Below are 18,149 nucleotides of genomic sequence, written 5' to 3' on the forward strand. Positions count from 1 at the left end.
AGGCAAGTTCTAAGGCCAGGTCTATGTGGGGGAAGTGCCATGGGGCTTCTGGGGCTGGACCCCTGTAGCCCTTGTGGAGTGAGTCCTGTGGATCCAGTGGGCATAGAGGGAGGACACCAGCACAGGGCGGAAGCCCACCTCCAGCACCCCTGTTCTGTGAGGCGAGGCCAGCCAAGGGAGCCCAGCCCAGCCCCTTGGGAAGCTGGGTGAAGTGGGGTCTCACCTCTCCTTGACTTTTCTTGGGCCTCTCTTTGTGCCTGGCCTGTGCCCCATCATCATAAGTGACCGTGGGAGCTGAATGCATTTCGGCTCTTGTGCTCTACCCTCCAGCACGTGTGGGCGTGAGGTAAATGCATGAGAAGACGAAGAAGAGAAGGCCTGGTGGCTTCTGAACTTCCTAGGCAGGAAGATTCTCAAGTTCCTGACTTACCCTCATGCCCCTAGAAGTTGGCAGCACTGATGCCCACAATACGTCTCACCTAAATTACCCGATCCTTCTGGTAACTGCTTTCCAGCAGGTACAGGAGGATGACTATCATCTCACCTAAATTACCCGATCCTTCTGGTAACTGCTTTCCAGCAGGTACAGGAGGATGACTATCATCTCACCTAAATTACCCGATCCTTCTGGTAACTGCTTTCCAGCAGGTACAGGAGGATGACTATCACCTCACCTAAATTACCCGATCCTTCTGGTAACTGCTTTCCAGCAGGTACAGGAGGATGACTATCATCTCACCTAAATTACCCGATCCTTCTGGTAACTGCTTTCCAGCAGGTACAGGAGGATGACTATCACCCTGTGGCTTAACCTGAATTCCTGGCACCTCATGAACCTCCAGGAAAGCTCAGAGCCTAGGAGAGACAGACAGGGTGTGGACCCAGGTCCTGCATCTCGTGGCCCTGGGTGTGGGGTGGGGGGCTGATCAGGGCTGGGGCCGGGAGACACCCCCCTGCCATATAGAGCTGAGTGGCTGGGTAGGCGCTACCCTGGGAGGTGCTCAAGGAGGGTGGGGGGCAGGGCCACCTCTGTGAGCGCTGTTCTAGATCAGCAGACAGTGTGGGACTGCAGCCTGGCAGGACCTTGCAGCCCCTCCTTGGCTGTGTGTGTGTATGTGTGTCTTGCATGTGTGCACACGTGTGTGCGTGCATATGTGATTTATAAATTCTGTGAATCAGACTTCTTCTTGTTATTGAGGCCTGTGTGCCCATCAGGGACGAAGGCACTGGTTTTAGCATCTTCCGCCAGTGTGGGCTCCTAGATTGCCCATCACCCTTTATTTTACATGTGTGTGCCCTGACCAGAGCCTGTCTGTGACACACTGGTTGGTTTTTTCTGCTTGGATTCCAGTCACACCTTCCACAGTAAGGCCCCTCGATGACCCTGTGCCCCCTGGGGGCCCCCTAAGCCCATGAGCCTGCCTCCTTTCCTCGCCCTGGCCTGGGTGAGGTTTGTGATGGGCACAGTGAGGTGGGGATGGCAGGGAGAGGACCAGAACAGGATAGAGTTGGGGAATGGAGCACCAGGATGGGATGGAGGCGGGGTTCCCAGAGTGAGCTGGGGCTGAGGCCACATCCCTCTAGCTTTGCATGTCTTTACCAGATCACAGGGTTCTCGCCCCATGCTGTTGCCACCTATCCCTTGGACTGATTTTGGTCTGTGACCCTCAGGCCCACAGGTTTACACAATTCACAGATTTAGGGGGGGACCCAGGGGTCCCTGTGGGAACTCGTCAAGGTATCCTTACTGACACGAAGGCTCGCAGGAAGCGGGTGACATGGCCCTTAAAGTGGTTCTGAATCCTGGTGTTGCCTCTTGTTAGCTCTATGACTGCTTAAGAGGTTACTTACTAATTTCTTACTTTCCTCCTCCCTGAGGCAGGTGTAGCTGTCACATCTTCATGGTGGGGTGAACCACGCTTAGGACGGTGGGCCGGGCTCTGGTGCTGAATGCCTTAGGGACACCTCTTGCCCCCATAACCAAGGGGACCCACTGAGACCCACCAGCTTCCTGCTGTCTCCTGGGCACCTTGTCAGAGGGCCCCTGCCTTGGGCCACCATAGGCAGGAGAAGGCTCAGCCTCTGGGCTTAGGAGGGTCATGGGCCCTGGGGAGGGAGGGAGCCCACCAGCCAGGGCTGCAGAGGGGTTCAAGGGTAGCCCCATGGAGCTCAGACCCTGCCTCACAGCTTCATCTTTGGCTGTTGTCCCAGCATACCTGCTCCTGCCACAGTATCAGGCGTATTCCAGCCTCTCCGTGAGGTGCTTGGAGCTGCCCAGTCCCGAGTGAGGGCCTGGGAAGCCCAGGTGACCCAGGACTGCCACTGGCCCCTGGTCAGCATGCACTTCTCAGGCCCAGCCCCTGGCAGGCAATGGAGATGCTGCTTCTTTCTCCTGCTGCCCGCTGCTCCCCGGCATGTCTGCTATCGCTGGGCTGCATGCCCCCTCCAAGACTTGGTTTCCCCACATGACCTTCTGACACAGGTCACTCCATGCTCACGAGGAGCCTGGGAAGCCAGGACTAGCATTAATGATGAAGCACAGAGATACCTAGTAACTTGCCTAGGGTCACATGACTACAGGATAGTTGGATCCCTTTGGATCTCCTGTCTGTGCCTGGTGCTGCCACCAGAAGTTCCAGCTCCGGACCTCACTTCATAGGATCTTGACAGATTTCTATAGTATCCACTCACACCTTGGTCTTGGAGACCAAGCATGATGTAAATATCACCTGTTGTAGGAGACAGTCTCAAGGAGCTATGACTTGATGAGACGGGGAAGGGGTGGCAGTTTGGAACAGAGCTAAGCTCAGCCACCACCCACCTAGCGCCTTCCCCTTCTTGCTTTAGGCAGGTCCTACTCAGGGGCAGTTGTCAGCTCCCTTCATCCCCACAACCACCGAGATGCAGGAGGACTGCAGCCCCCACCCTGTCTGCATCTGTGAAGGACAGGCACCCTGAGGGCCCCGCCAGCTCTCCCTCACCTCCAGTCTCATCTCAGCCTGTTTCAAACCCTTCCAGGCAGCCCCCAGGGATGGTCTCCATGCCTGGCCCATCTTCACTCACCGAGTTATCTGTGGCTTCCCTGAATGGGAGCAAGGGTATCAAGGAAATAGCTTCCTTCCCTCTGGGGGCTCGAAGTCCAGTAGGGGCAAATGTTAGTGTGTATGCGTGTGCACGTTTGTGCTTGCGTGTGTGTGTGTCTGTGTGTGCTAGTGTGCACGTGCCTGTCCCAGTCCAGTAGGGGCATGTGTGCTTGCATGTGGGTGCACATACATGTGTATGTGTGTGCATGTGTGTCACAGCCCAGTAGGGACAGGTGTGCATACTCACGTGTAAAAAGTCCAAGGTGGGTGTGTCCAGTGCCCTTGGAGCATGTGTGACAATAGGACAGCCTGAGGGAGTGGGCAGGGGGTGGGGAGGGCAGAGGGCGGGCACAGCAGGTGGCGCTGGCCTGCCTTGCCTGTGAGTTGTGGTCTGTCATGGCAGCAAAGGTCCCAGCAGGGAAGGACAGGGTTGGTGCTGTTTGAGGGCAAATCTGAGGGGAGGCCAGGCGGGAGGTGTCCAGAATAGCGAGCCTTAGTGGGACCTTCTCAGGAGGCGCCTCTGACGAGTTCTCAGCAGACTGAGTGCTGAGTGACATGGGGTCCCAGGAAGGCCCCAGCTTTCGGGTGCCATCGTCTGAGCTGGCAGGTCGGAAGGTAGGGGGTGAGGTGGGGGCTGTGACTCAAGGATGTGGAGGGCGGGGGCTCCTGACCATGTGACAACTTGGGGTCCTGAGAGGCGGGGGAGGCTGGGTGGGCCAGGGACAGGGAACCCCAAGTTCTTTGCCTCTGAGGGGTCTGAGTCTTGCAGCATTCACGGTGGCTGCCCTCGCGGCCGGATCCCTGGAAGCACGGGGAGGGGGCTGTGGGTGATGACCTGCCTCTTGTTCCCCCGCAGTGAAAAAGAAGAGAACCTGGCACAAACACGGCCCGGGGCAGACTCCCGAAGTGAAGCCCGTGCAGAACGGCAGCCAGCTCTTCATCAAGGAGTTGCGGAGTCGGACCTTTCCCAGGTGAGCAGCTGGCAGCCCTTTCCTCTCCAGCCTGCCTGCTCCCTCCGAGGTCTGGATACGCACCCCACCACTAGGGCTCCAGGGCCATGGGTTTCCTTCCCGGGGAGCAGCACAGTCCCCAAAACTCCAGGTGCTCCCGGCATGGGGGCTGATCTGTCCCTTCTCAGCACCTCCGAGGACAGGTTATGGGGACCCTCTTCACAGCCTGGGAGGGAAGGGACCTATCTCCCCCACCTGGTATGGCCCTTCCCATGGAACCTTCCTGAGAGAGAGGCTACCGTCCCCATTTTATGGACCAGGAGTGGGGGCTGGTGTCCAGCCTGAGACCATCCTCTGGAGGTGGCAGGTCCTGGTATCAGATGGCTGTGGGCTTTCCTCTGTGTCCACGGCCTGGTAGGGTGTCCCTACGTCTTCTTAGAGCACACTCTCCCCCTGCGCAGCCTTGTCCTATATGAGGACCGAGGGCAGAGAGCAGGATCAGGGCCACAGGAAATGGTTTCTGGTGAGGGGGGCACCATGACTGCATGGACGTGAGGTTGTACAGACAGCTGCTCTGAACCCCCCTTGTCCCTTCACAGCTGGAAGACAGTTTCTGTTTGTCTGACAAAGTCTTTACTTTTTCTTCTTCACTTTTGAAGGATAATTTGATGGGCACAGAATTCTAAGTTGGTGGGTTTTTTCTTTTAACACTTTAAATGTCTCACCCTATGCTCAACTTGAGTGCCTGGTTTCTGGTGAGAAATTCAGTGTAACTCTTACCCTTGCTCCTCAGTGGATAAGGTATTTTTCCTCTCTGGCTTCTTTCTTTTTTATTTTCTTTTTTCCCACCTTTATTGAGATACAATTCATATACTATACCATCCATCCATTTAAAGGGTACAATTCAGTGTATTCACAGCTCTGCACCACCACCAGTCAGTTTTAGAACGTTTCCATCGCCTCAAAAAGAAACCTGTAGCTTTATCATCCTCATTCCTCCCCACTTCTCCCTGAAGTCCTATCACTAATCTGCTTTCTGTCACTGTAGATTTGCCTATTCTGAACATTTCATCAAAATGAAATCAGAGAATATGTGGCCTTTGTGACTGGCTTATTTCACTTAGCATAATGTCTTCAAGGTTCATCCAGGGTGTAGCAAGTGTCAGTGCTTCATTCCTTTTTTATGGCTGAATAATATTCTGTTGTATGGATAGACCACATTTTGTTTATCCATTCTTCAGCTGATGGACATTTGGGTTATTTCTGATTTTTGGCTACTGTGAAGAATTCTACTATAAATGTTCTTGTAAAATATTTTGTTTGGACATATATTTTCATTTTTTTAGGAGTAACTCAATATTTAATTGTTTGAGGAACTGCCAGACTGTTTTCTAAAGTGGTTGTACCACTTTCCATTCCCACCAGCAGCGTCTGAGGGTTTCAATTCACCAGAACTTGTTATTATCTGACTTTTTTTTTGGCTGCGTCAGGTCTTAGTTGCGGCACGCGGGATCTTTGTTGAGGCATGCAGGATCTTTCGTTGAGAAGCACAGGCTTCTCTCTAGTTGTGGCATGTGGGCTTCTCTGTAGCGGGCTTTTCTCTAGTTGTGGCATGTGGGTTTTCTCTCTCTCGTTGAGGCGTGCGAGCTCAGTAGTTGTGGTGAGCCAGCTTAGTTGCCCCGCGGCATGTGGGATCTTAGTTCTCCAACCAGGGATCAAACCCCGCATCCCCTGAGTTGGAAGGTGGATTCTTTACCAGTGGACCACCAGGGAAGTCCCTTATCTGACTTTTTGATTCTACCTATCCTTGTAGGTGTGAAGTGGTCTCTCACTGTGGTTTTAATTTGCATTTCCCTGATGGCTAGTGATGTTGAGCATCTTTTCATGTTCTTGTTGGCCATTTGTTGTTTGCCCATTAAAAGTTTTTTTTTTGTCTTTTTATTATTGAATTGTAAGAGTTCTTTATGTATTTTAGATACAAGTCCCTTACCAGATATATGATGTGCAAATACTTTCTCCAATTTTGTGGGTTGTCTTTTCACTCTCTTGGTGTCTTTTGAAGAACAAAAGTTTTTAATTTTGATTAAGTCTAATTTATTTAGTTTTTCTATTGTTGCTTGTGCTTTTGTTTTAGACAAAAACAAAAAGAAACCATTGCCAAATTCAAGGTCATGAAGATTTATGCCTATGTTTTCTTCTAAAAGTTTTATAGTTTTAGCTCTTATATTTATGTCTTCAACTCATTTTGAGTTAATTTTTGTATATGGTGTGAGGTAAAGGTCCAACTTCATTCCTTTGCATGTGGATATCCAGTTCTCCCATGCACCATTTATTGAAATGCCTATTCTTTCGCCGTTGAATTATATTGGTACCCTTGATGAAAAACAATTGACCATAGATGTTTGGGTTTATTTCTGGACCCTCAGTTCTGTTCCATTGATCCATATGTCTCATATTATGCCAGTACCACACAATCTTGATTACTGTAGCTTTGTAGTGAAGTTTGAAATTGGGAAGTGCCCTCCAACTTCCTTCTTTTTAAAGACTGTTTTGGTTATCTGGGTGCCTTGTATTTCATTTAGCATTCCAAGTTCAGCATGTCAGTTTCTGCAAAGTAGTCAGCTGGTATTTTGACAGAGATTGTGTGGAATCTGTAGATCAGTTTTCCATTATTTCTTGAATCCCACTCCTTCCTTCTAGATTTGGTTTCCTTCTTGTTGAATTATATCCGTTAGTAGTTCTTTCAGAAAAGGCCTATAAAAATATTCTCTGTGTCTGAAAATATTTTTATTTTGTCTTTATTCTTGCATGATTCTAATTTTCTAAAATGGATCTAAAATTCTAGAGTAAAAGTTATTTTCCCTGAACTTTTTGGAGATACTATTTTGTTGTCTTTTGACATTTCTTGTTACTGATATCAGTCTAGCCACTGGAGTTTTTGTTTTGGTTCATTTTCATTTTTGGTAAATAATCTGTTTTTTTCTCTGAAAACTTTTGAGATTGTTTTCTCATTTTTAATATACTATAGGTATACTGCAGTGCCTCTAATGGGCATTTGTTTTTATTTATCCTGTTCAGGACTCAGTAAGTGCCTTTAATTTGAGGTGTCATGTTTTATCTCAATTCTGAAAAATGTCCTGTTTTCTCTTTTAATAGCACTTCTTCCCCATTCTGTCTTATTTTTCAGATCTTTTCATCAAATTCACTATTTTCTTTTCAGCCAGCTACTATTTAATGTATCTACTGAGTTTTAAAAAATGTCAATCATCATATTTTTCTTTTCTACAATTTCTATTCCTTTTTAGTGTTGCCTGTTCTTTTCCCTCCTTCTCTGTTCTTTGCCTTATCCTCTCATTATCCCTTTGGATGTGTTTAATGTACTTGTCTTAAAATCCCCTTTTCAATTATCCTATGATCCTCAGTTCTGGGGAACTACTCTTCTGGGCAGATGAGGCTCTGGCTCTCCCTCCTGGGGGTTCACCTCCTTCTGTGAGGCGTAATCTTCAGAGGGCATCATTCCCATGGCAGCCAGTCTGCCCTGGGCTCTGAGGTGTCCCTACAGGATGGTTTCGTGTTTGCCTCTTGCTGGGTCCTCATGGGTTTCACAGTTCCAGACCCAATCCATGGGTGTGAATTTGGAACTCTCACTAGTGAGACAAGAGCTTGGGATTCCAGTTTATCAAGGGTGATCTTCTACCTCTGGCTGCCTTGTAGCTTCCACCGCTGACTCTGTGCTGTCCCAGTACTCCCAGAGCTTCTCACAGCAGTTGCCCACCACACTACTTCTTCTTCCTCACCCTCCACTCACTCCTTCTGATTTATCCCTAACAGTCTGTCACCATGGCGTCAAACCCCAGGATCACTCTTCAGTCCTCACCTTAACTGACCCTTGTCAACACGTAGCAGTGGTGCAGCCCCCTCTCCTTGAGTCCTGTCCTCCGTGGAGACCATGCTACCATGCTCTGCTGGCTGTCCTCCCCTGCCCGGCCCCCTCCCCTGCTGACGACTCTCCCTGAGGGATTCTGGGAACTCTGCTCGATCCCCACCATCTGTTTCCCTGGCCTCATAGATTGTCCCTTGGCCAGCAGCTCCTCAACTTCTTTCTCCAGCCACTAGTCCTTCTGAGCTCCTGACCGGTCTGTCCAACTGGTGCATCCACTGGCCAATCCCAACAAGTGTGTTCCTACTCAGCTCTGGATCTGCCCCCACCCCCATTCCTGCCCCACCTCCAGGCCTCAGTCGGTGGCCCCGGTCCCTTGGTCACTCAGGCCAGTCCCTTGGCCTCCCCCTGTTCTCCCACCCCCATCTGATCTCCTGAGCCCACCACCTCCCTCTCACTGTCACCTTCTGGTCCAGGCACCGCATGCTGAGCCTCCTCCTCCATGGTGGCCGTGCCCCACCGTGGTCCTGCTGCTGTCCACTGTACAGCCGCACAGCAGCCAGGTGAACCTCTGACTGTCACTGCCCTTCTCAAGTTGTCCAGTGGCTCCCCAGTGCTCTTGGCATAGGTGGCCTGGCCCACCACCTCACTGACTTGGGTGCTTGCCCCTACCCCCACCCCCAGCCGCCCAGGTCCTTCTTATTCCTCACACTTGCCACATCCTCCTCCCTCCAAGGCCTTTGCTGGTACATTCCTTCTACTTGGAGCCCTGCCCCTCTCACTCCTGCTCCCCCAGTCTTCGACAGGCCCAGTCTGACACTGCTTCCTGCTGTCTCCACCACAGCACACGGCACTGCTCTCAGCTGTGGGTTAATGGCCTTGCATGCTCATCTGATGAAAGCCCCTCTCTGGCGTCACCACACAGGGGTCTTTCCAGCTGGGCCCCACAGGTCTCTGGCGCCCAGGGCAGCATCTGGCACACAGGGAGGCAGGAGAGCTGCTGACCACAGCATCCCAGCCCAGCCCTGGGTCCTGTGTTTGGCTTGTCCAGGGGGTAGGTTCTCTCTGAAAAGGGGTTTATCTCCATCTGCTGTGTCCTTAGACCTACCCCCATGCAGGGGTCTGATCTCTGAGCACTTGAGAGGAATATTATCGAGTGGAGGGCGAGTGGAGAGCAAGGGAGGTGGGGGAGGGATCTCGTTCACATCTCTCGAGGCTCCCTCTGCCATAGTGAGAGGGATGGGTGCGGTGTGTCCCCATTCTCTACCCACCACGGCCCTGGACAGGTGCCCAGACCTCCTGGACCTCAAGGTTCCTGTCTGTGACGAGTGTGTGGGACCCTGTCATGTCTACCCTGTGGCTGCCCTGTGGCCACTGAGTGTGGCACCGTGGCAGGTCCTCCTTCTGGGGCATGGGCGGTGTGTGCCTGGAGCTCAGGCTCCATGTCTGCAGCCCTGAGGCCCTGTCCAGGCCTATCATGGAGGCTGGGACCTGGACTTGATGTGACCCCCGACTTGTATTTCCCTGCAGCGCGGAAGACGTGGTGGCCCGCGTGACGGGCAACCAGCTCACGCTGGGCTACATGGAAGAGCATGGCTTCACCGAGCCCATCCTTGTCCCCAAGAAAGATGGGCTGGGCCTGGCGGTCCCAGCCCCCACCTTCTACGTCAGCGACGTCGAGAACTACGTGGGTGAGTGCCCTCTCCTGCAAGTGAGTTGTGGGCTCCCTGAGCCAGGAGTCCCTGTATACGCTGCCCAGGCCCTGACTGTGTCCCAGAGCCATGTGAGCCAGTGTGACTCAGGGTCCTCTTGTTCCGTTCTGGGTGCTTTTCTTAGAATGAGACCCCATGCCCCAGCAAATGATGCTGGCCCCTGGCCCCTTCCCTTCTCAGTTACTCTGCCCGCAAAATGGGGGCTTCGTGGGGACCCCTGGATTCTGCCAGCTACAGTACTGTTGGGCGCTAATGATAGTCATGCCTGGGAGGGCCCCAGCTGTGTTGTCCACAGTTCCTGATGTTCGTGCCATGTCCTTCTCAGCCTCTGCTGGGGCCAACCTGGGGGCTGACCTCCCTTGTCTGCCCTGGACACGCCGTCCCATGGCCCCAGGACTACCTCCTCTTCTGGATCCCTTTGGGTTCTAGCTGGTGCTATTGGCGCCCTGTCTTGTGTTCCCTGGCAGCTCCCAGTGCTGTGGACACCCTCGGTCAGGACACCTCTGGGTGGATGAAGTGCTTGTATGTGCTGGGACATCATCTGGCACAGAGAGGCCAGCACGTGCTTGCAATGACCTTGGCAGGGCTGGTGGCCTCACAGCCCTGGCTCTGAGGCCCTTATGTTTGCTGGGTATTGGGGTGTTCACAGGGATGCCTGGGTGGCCAGTGAGGAGAGGGGAGAGAAAAGACCCTGAAAAGGCAAATGCCCAGGCCAGCTCTGGCCACACACTGGACAGGAGAGGGCACAGGTGCTGAAACCCTCAGACAAGTTGTTCCATCACTGAGCTCTTGACCCTTTGCATCTGTAAGGCTTATGAATGGGGGGCAGGGGGCAGATGGGTGTGAGGATTAAGTGAGATCATCTGTACAAGCCACACAGGAAGCCAGTGGCATTCCAGAGAACAGGGGGGCGGGGTGGGAAACACCCCTTCTCTGGAGCTGAAGCCCACCAGGGGAGGCCCCAAGGCTGGCCAGCTTGTGGCAGGGAGGAAGAAGGGACTCATGTTTTCAGTCTGGGAATGACCACAGTCCAGGACTGTTTCTGCCATGTCGTAGCGCCTGTAATAACAGATAATAACTAGTGAGTGTCTACCAGGTGCCAGGCATTTTTCTAAGCTGTTTCTGCATAGGAGCTAGTGTTGTCCTGCTCACAACTCTGTCATCCAGGCCCCAGGCTCAGCCAGCTGCAAAGGGCAGGGCCAGGTCTGCCGCAGACCCTGCCTCCCCCCCACCCCCCAACCAGTTGTGCTTACAGGAGTGGGAAGCAGCTTACTGAATAGGGGAGGAGACGGTCCAGAGGTTTCTGTTGTAAACGTCTTTCTTTCACCTCTTAATTTTTTTATTATGCAACTTTTCACACACACACAAAATGAGAGAAATAAGCAGTGAACCCTCATGTACCCAGTACTGGTCACAAAACCCATCAGCTTTTGGCTGTTTTCCTGTCTCCCCAACTCCCTCCTCCCCCAAGTATTTGAAGGCAAGTCTCCGGTACATACATCATTTTACCCATGAAAACTCCAGTACACAGCGCTAACAGACAGTTTTTAAAAAAATATAATCACAGTTCCATCTTGCACTTTACGACCCTAACAATAATTCCTTAAAATCACCTAAGACCACCTAAATTCTCCCCAGTTGCCTCAAAAACACCTTTTTATATCTGGATGTTTGACTCTGAATCTAAACAAGACCCACACACTACATTTGGGTTTGATGTCCCTTCAGTCTCTTCTGTAACAGCCCCCATCCCCTTTCCATTCCCTTGGTTTTTTGGAGAAATGGGGTTGGTAGTCCTGGAGAATCTTTCTTTTTTTTCTTTTTGGCATTTTATTTTATTTATTTTTTTATACAGCAGGTTCTTACTAGTTATCCATTTAATACATATTAGTGTATGTATGTCAATCCCAATCTCCCAATTCATACCACCACACCGCCCCCCCCCCCACAACTTTCCCCCCTTGGTGTCCATATGTTTGTTCTCTACATCTGTCTCTCCATTTCTGCCATGCAAACCGGTTAATCTATACCATTTTTCTAGGTTCCACATATATGCGTTAATGCACAATATTTGTTTTTCTCTTTCTGACTTACTTCACTCTGTATGACAGTCTCTAGATCCATCCACATCTCTACAAATGACCCAATTTCATTCCTTTTTATGGCTGAATAATATTCCATTGTATATATGTACCACATCTTCCTTATCCATTCATCTGTCGATGGGCATTTAGGTTGCTTCCATGACCTGGCTATTGTAAATAGTGCTGCAATGAACATTGGGGTGCATGTGTCTTTTTGAATTATGGTTTTCTCTGGGCATATGCCCAGTAGTGGGATTGCTGGGTCATATGGTAATTCTATTTTTAGTTTTTTAAGGAACCTCCATACTGTTTTCCATAGTGGCTGTATCAATTTACATTCCCACCAACAGTGCAAGAGGGTTCCCTTTTTTCCACACCCTCTCCAGCATTTGTTGTTTGTAGATTTTCTGATGATGCCCATTCTAACTGGTGTGAGGTGATACCTCATTGCAGTTTTGATGTGCATTTCTCTAATAATTAGTGATGTTGAGCAGCTTTTCATGTGCTTCTTGGCCATCTGTATGTCTTCTATGGAGAAATGTCTACTTAGGTCATCTGCCCATTTTTGGATTGGGTTGTTTGTTTTTTTAATATTGAGCTGCATGAGCTGTTTATATATTTTGGAGATTAATCCTTTGTCACTTGCTTCATTTGCAAATATTTTCTCCCATTCTGAAGGTTGTCTTTTTGTCTTGTTTGTAGTTTCCTTTGCTTTGCAAAAGCTTTTAAGTTTAATTAGGTCCCATTTGTTTATTTTTGTTTTTATTTCCATCACTCTAGGAGGTGGGTCAAAAATGATCTTGCTGTAATTTTTGTCAAAGAGTGTTCTTCCTATGTTTTCCTCTAAGAGTTTCATAGTGTCCAGTCTTACATTTAGGTCTCTAATGCATTTTGAGTTTATTTTTGTGTATGGTGTTAGGGAGTGTTCTAATTTCATTCTTTTACATGTAGCTGTCCAGTTTTCCCAGCACCACTTATTGAAGAGACTGTCTTTTCTCCATTTTATATCCTTGCCTCCTTTGTCATAGATTAGTTGACCATAGGTGCGTGGGTTTATCTCTGGGATTTCTATCCTGTTCCATTGATCTATATTTCTGTTTTTGTGCCAGTACCATATTGTCTTGATTACTGTAGCTTTGTAAGATAGTCTGAAGTCAGGGAGTCTGATTCCTCCAGCTCCGTTTTTTTCCCTCAAAACTGCTTTGGCTATTCGGGGTCTTTTGTGTCTCCATACAAAGTTTAAGATTTTTTTCTTCAAGTTCTGTAAAAAATGCCATTGGTAATTTGATAGGGATTGCACTGAATCTGTAGATTGCTTTGGGTAGTATAGTCATTTTCACAATATTGATTCTTCCAATCCAAGAACATGGTATATCTCTCCATCTGTTTGTATCATCTTTAATTTCTTTCATCAGTGTCTTATAGTTTTCTGCATACAGGTCTTTTGTCCCCCTAGGTAGGTTTATTCCTAGGTATTTTATTCTTTTTGTTGCAGTGGTAAATGGGAGTGTTTCCTTAATTTCTCTTTCAGATTTTTCATCATTAGTGTATAGGAATGCAAGAGATTTCTGTGCATTAATTTTGTATCCTTCTACTTTACCAAATTCATTGATTAGCTCTAGTAGTTTTCTGGTGGCATCTTTAGGATTCTCTATGTATAGTATCATGTCATCTGCAAACAGTGACAGTTTTACTTCTTCTTTTCCAATTTGTATTCCTTTTTTTTTAAAAATTAATTAATTATTTATTTATTTATTGGGCTGTGTTGGGTCTTCGTTTCTGTGCGAGGGCTTCCTCTAGCTGTGGCAAGTGGGGGCCACTCTTCATCGCGGTGCGCAGGCCTCTCACTATCGTGGCCTCTCTTGTTGTGGAGCACAGGCTCCAGACGTGCAGGCTCAGCAGTTGTGGCTCACGGGCCTAGTTGCTCCGTGGCATGTGGGATCTTACCAGACCAGGGCTCGAACCCGTGTCCCCTGCATTAGCAGGCAGATTCTCAACCACTGCGCCACCAGGGAAGCCCTATTCCTTTTATTTCTTTTTCTTCTCTGATTGCCGTGGCTAGGACTTCCAAAACTATATTGAATAATAGTGGTGAGAGTGGACATCCTTGTCTTGTTCTGATCTTAGAAGAAATGCTTTCAGTTTTTCACCATTGAGAATGATGTTTGCTGTGGGTTTGTCATATATGGCCTTTATTAAGTTGAGGTAGGTTCTCTCTGTGCCCACTTTCTGGAGAGTTTTTATCATAAATGGGTATTGAATTTTGTCAAAAGCTTTTTCTGCATCTATTGAGATGAGCGTATGGTTTTTTTTCTTCAGTTTGTTAATATGGTGTATCACATTGATTGATTTGCGTATATTGAAGAATCCTTGCATTCCTGGGATAAACCCCACTTGATCATGGTGTATGATCCTTTTAATGTGTTGTTGGATGCTGTTTGCTAGTATTTTGTTGAGGATTTTTGCATCTATATTCATCAGTGATATTGGCTGTAATTTTCTTTTTTTTGTAGTATCTTTGTCTGGTTTTGGTATCAGGGAGATTGTGGCCTCATATAGTGAGTTTGAGAGTGTTCCTTCCTCTGCAGTTTTTTGGAAGAGTTGGAGAAGGATGGGTGTTAGCTCTTCTCTAAATGTTTGATAGAATTCACCTGTGAAGCCATCTGGTCCTGGACTTTTGTTTGTTGGAAGAGTTTTAATCACAGTTTCAATTTCATTACTTGTGATTGGCCTATTCATATTTTCTATTTCTTCCTGGTTCAGTCTTGGAAGGTTTTACCTTTCTAAGAATTCGTCCATTTCTTCCAGGTTGTCCATTTTATTGGCATAGAGTTGCTTGTAGTAGTCTCTTAGGATGTTTTGTATTTCTGCAGTGTCTGTTGTAACTTCTCCTTTTTCATTTCTAATTTTATTGATTTGAGTCCTCTCCCTCTTTTTCTTGATGAGTCTGACTAATGGTTTATCAATTTTGTTTATCTTTTCAAAGAACCAGCTTTTAGTTTTATTTATCTTTGCTATTGTTTTCTTTGTTTCTATTTCATTTATTTCTGTGCTGATTTTTATGATTTCTTTCCTTCTACTAACTTTGGGTTTTGTTTGTTCTTCTTTCTCTGGTTCCTTTAGGTGTAAGGTTAGATTGTTTATTTGAGATTTTCCTTGTTTCTTGAGGTAGGCTTGTATAGCTATAAACTTCACTGTTAGAACTGCTTTTGCTGCATCCCATAGGTTTTGGATCATCATGTTTTCATTGTCATTTGTTTCTAGGTATTTTTTGATTTCCTCTTTGATTTCTTCAGTGATCTCTTGGTTATTTAGTAACATATTGTTTAGCCTCCACGTGTTTGTGTTTTTTACGTTTTTTTCCCTGTAATTGATTTCTAATCTCATAGTGTTGTGGTCAGAAAACATGCTTGATATGATTTCAATTTTCTTAAATTTACTGAGGCTTGATTTGTGACCCAAGATGTGATCCATCCTGGAGAATGTTCCGTGTGCACTTGAGAAGAAAGTGTAATCTGCTGTTTTCACATGGAATGTCCTATAAATATCAATTAAATCTATCTGGTCTATTGTGTCATTTAAAGCTTGTGTTTCCTTATTAATTTTCTGTTTGGATGATCTGTCCATTGGTGTAAGTGAGGTGTTAAAATTCCCCACTGTTATTGTGTTACTGTCGATTTCCTCTTTTATAGCTGTGAGCAGTTGCCTTATGTATTGAGGTGCTGCTATGTTGGGTGCATATATATTTATAATTGTTATATCTTCTTCTTGGATTGATCCCTTGATTATTATGTAGTGTCCTTCTTTGTCTCTTGTAATAGTCTTTGTTTTAAAGTCTATTTTATCTGTTAGGAGTATTGCTACTCCAGCTTTCTTTTGATTTCCATTTGCATGGAATATCTTTTTCCATCCCCTCACTTTCAGTCTGTATGTATCCCTAGGTCTGAAGTGGGTCTCTTGTAGACAGCATATATATGGGTCTTGTTTTTGTATCCATTCAGCGTGCCTCTGTCTTTTGGTTGGAGCATTTAATCCATTCACGTTTAAGGTAATTATCGATATGTATGTTCCTGTTACCATTTTCTTAATTGTTATGGGTTTGTTTTTGTAGGCCCTTGTCTTCTCTTGTGTTTCCCACTGAGAAAAGTTCGTTTAGCATTTGTTGTAGAGCTGCTTTGATGGTGCTGAATTCTCTTAGCTTTTGCTTGTCTGTAAAGCTTTTGATTTCTCCATCCAATCTGAATGAGATCCTTGCTGGGTAGAGTAATCTTGGTTGTAGGTTCTTCCCTTTCATCCCTTTAAATATATCATGCCACTCCCTTCTGGCTTGTAGAGTTTCTGCTGAGAAATCAGCTGTTAAACTTACGGGTGTTCCCTTGTATGTTATTTGTCATGTTTCCCTTGTTGCTTTCAAAAATTTTTCTTTGTCTTTAATTTTTGTCAATATGATTACTATGTGTCTTGGCGTGTTTCTCTTTGGGTTTATCGTGCCTGGGACTCTCTGCACTTCCTGGACTTGAGTGGCTATTTCCTTTCCTATGTTAGGGAGGTTTTCGACTATAATCGCTTCAAACATTTTCTCAGGTCCATTCTCTCTCTCTTCTCCTTCTGGGACCCCTATAATGTGAATGTGTTGATTTTAATGTTGTCCCAGAGGTCTCTTAGGCTGTCTTCATTTCTTTTCATTCTTTTTTCTTTATTCTGTTCCACAGCAGTGAATTCCACCATTATGTCTTCCAGATCACTTATCTGTTCTTCTGCCTCATTTATTCTGGTATTGATTCCTTCTAGTGTATTTTTCATTTAGTTATTATATTGTTCATCTCTGTTTGTTCGTTCTTTAATTCTTCTAGGTCTTTGTTAAACATTTCTTGCATCTTCTCAGTCTTTGCCTCCTTTCGTTTTCCAAGGTCCTGGATCATCTTCACTATCATTATTCTGAATTCTTTTTCTGGAAGGTTGCCTATCTCCACTTCATTTAGTTGTTTTTCTGGGGTTTTTTCTTGTTCCTTCATCTGGTACATAGCCCTCTGCCTTTTCATCTTGTCTGTCTTTCTGTGACTGTGGTTTTTGTTCCACAGGCTGCAGGATTGTGGTTCTTGTTGCTTCTGCTGTCTGCCCTCTGGTGGATGAGGCTATCTAAGAGGCTTGTGCAAGTTTCTTGATGGGAGGGACTGGTGGTGGGTAGAGCTGGGTGTTGCTCTGGTGGGCAGAGCTCAGTAAAACTTTAATCCACTTGTCTGCTGATGGGTGGGTCTGGGTTCTCTCCCTGTTGGTTGTTTGGCCTGAGGCGACCCAACACTGGAGCCTACCGGGCTCTTTGGTGGGCCTATTGGCGGACTCTGGGAGGGCTCACACCAAGGAGTACTTCCCAGAACTTCTGCTGCCAGTGTCCTTGTCCTCATGGTGAGCCACATCCACCCCCCGCCTCTGCAGGAGACCCTCCAACACTAGCAGGTAGGTCTGGTTCAGCCTCCAGTGGGGTCACTGCTGCTTCCCCTGTCCCGATGCACACTGTACTTTGTGTGTGCCCTCCAAGAGTGGAGTCTCTGTTTCCCCCAGTCCTGTCGAAGTCCTGCAATCAAATCCCGCTAGCTTTCAAAGTCTGATTCTCTAGGATTTCCTCCTCCTGTTGCTGGACCCCCAGGTTGGGAAGCCTGACGTGGGGCTCAGAACCTTCACTCCAGTGGGTGGACTTCTGTGGTATAAGTGTTCTCCAGTTTGTGAGTCACCCACCCAGCAGTTATGGGATTTGAATTTATTGTGATAGCGCCCCCTCCTACCATCTCATTTTGGCTTCTCCTTTGTCTTTGGCTGTGGGGTATCTTTTTTGGTGAGTTCCAGTGGCTTCCTGTCGATGATTATTCAGCAGTTAGTTGTGATTCCGGTGCTCTTGCAAGAGGGAGTAAGCTCATGTCCTTCTACTCCGCCATCTTGAACGAATCTCTCTGGAGAATCTTTCATATTTGAGATTTGGGAAGATCTTACATTAGGGATTTGGCTGACAGCGTCCCTGTGGTGTCATTTAACGTGTTCTTCTGTCCCTAATAGTTCCTGTAACAGGTGGTTAGAGGTTGCTTAGATTTGTGTTCAAGTTGTTGGCAGGACTCCTTCTTGGGGTAGGGGTGCTGCCACCCACTTCTTTTCAGTGGTCAAGGCAGTGCAGTCTCATCTGTTCACAGAATGCTCCATCAGCCTTTCAGCTCACTGTCTGAGCAGCTGGTGAGGACTGTTGCAAAGGAAGAGTGTGCTAATTCTGTCCTTCTCTCTCTGTCTATTGTGAGTCTTCTGTAAAGAACTTTCCCTTATTAGTTACTTGGTTATCCAGAACTCTATTTCTGTCATCAACAATTTTTACCCTGAACTTTTCCCATCAAGTATAGAAAATGTAGGATAAATGTTTTTCCTTTTATTATCAATTTTCAGAATAATAAGTTGGT

General features: G+C 47.3%; 1 protein-coding gene across 3 annotated transcripts in view; it reads left to right on the forward strand.

The window, feature by feature from the left end:
• The window catches only part of PHF2 (PHD finger protein 2), a 93,048-nt gene that overhangs the window by 50,834 nt on the left and 24,065 nt on the right, over nucleotides 1-18,149 (forward strand). For all 3 annotated transcript variants that reach the window (XM_082401035.1, XM_082401034.1, XM_082401033.1), the window contains exons 3-4: nucleotides 3,940-4,054; nucleotides 9,444-9,604. In XM_082401035.1, coding sequence (XP_082257161.1) covers nucleotides 3,940-4,054; nucleotides 9,444-9,604 — 276 coding nt within the window. The remainder of the gene's footprint in view (nucleotides 1-3,939; nucleotides 4,055-9,443; nucleotides 9,605-18,149) is intronic.

This window comes from Balaenoptera borealis (genome assembly GCF_965194805.1).
Source record: "Balaenoptera borealis genome assembly, chromosome: 8".
NCBI lineage: Eukaryota > Metazoa > Chordata > Mammalia > Artiodactyla > Balaenopteridae > Balaenoptera > Balaenoptera borealis.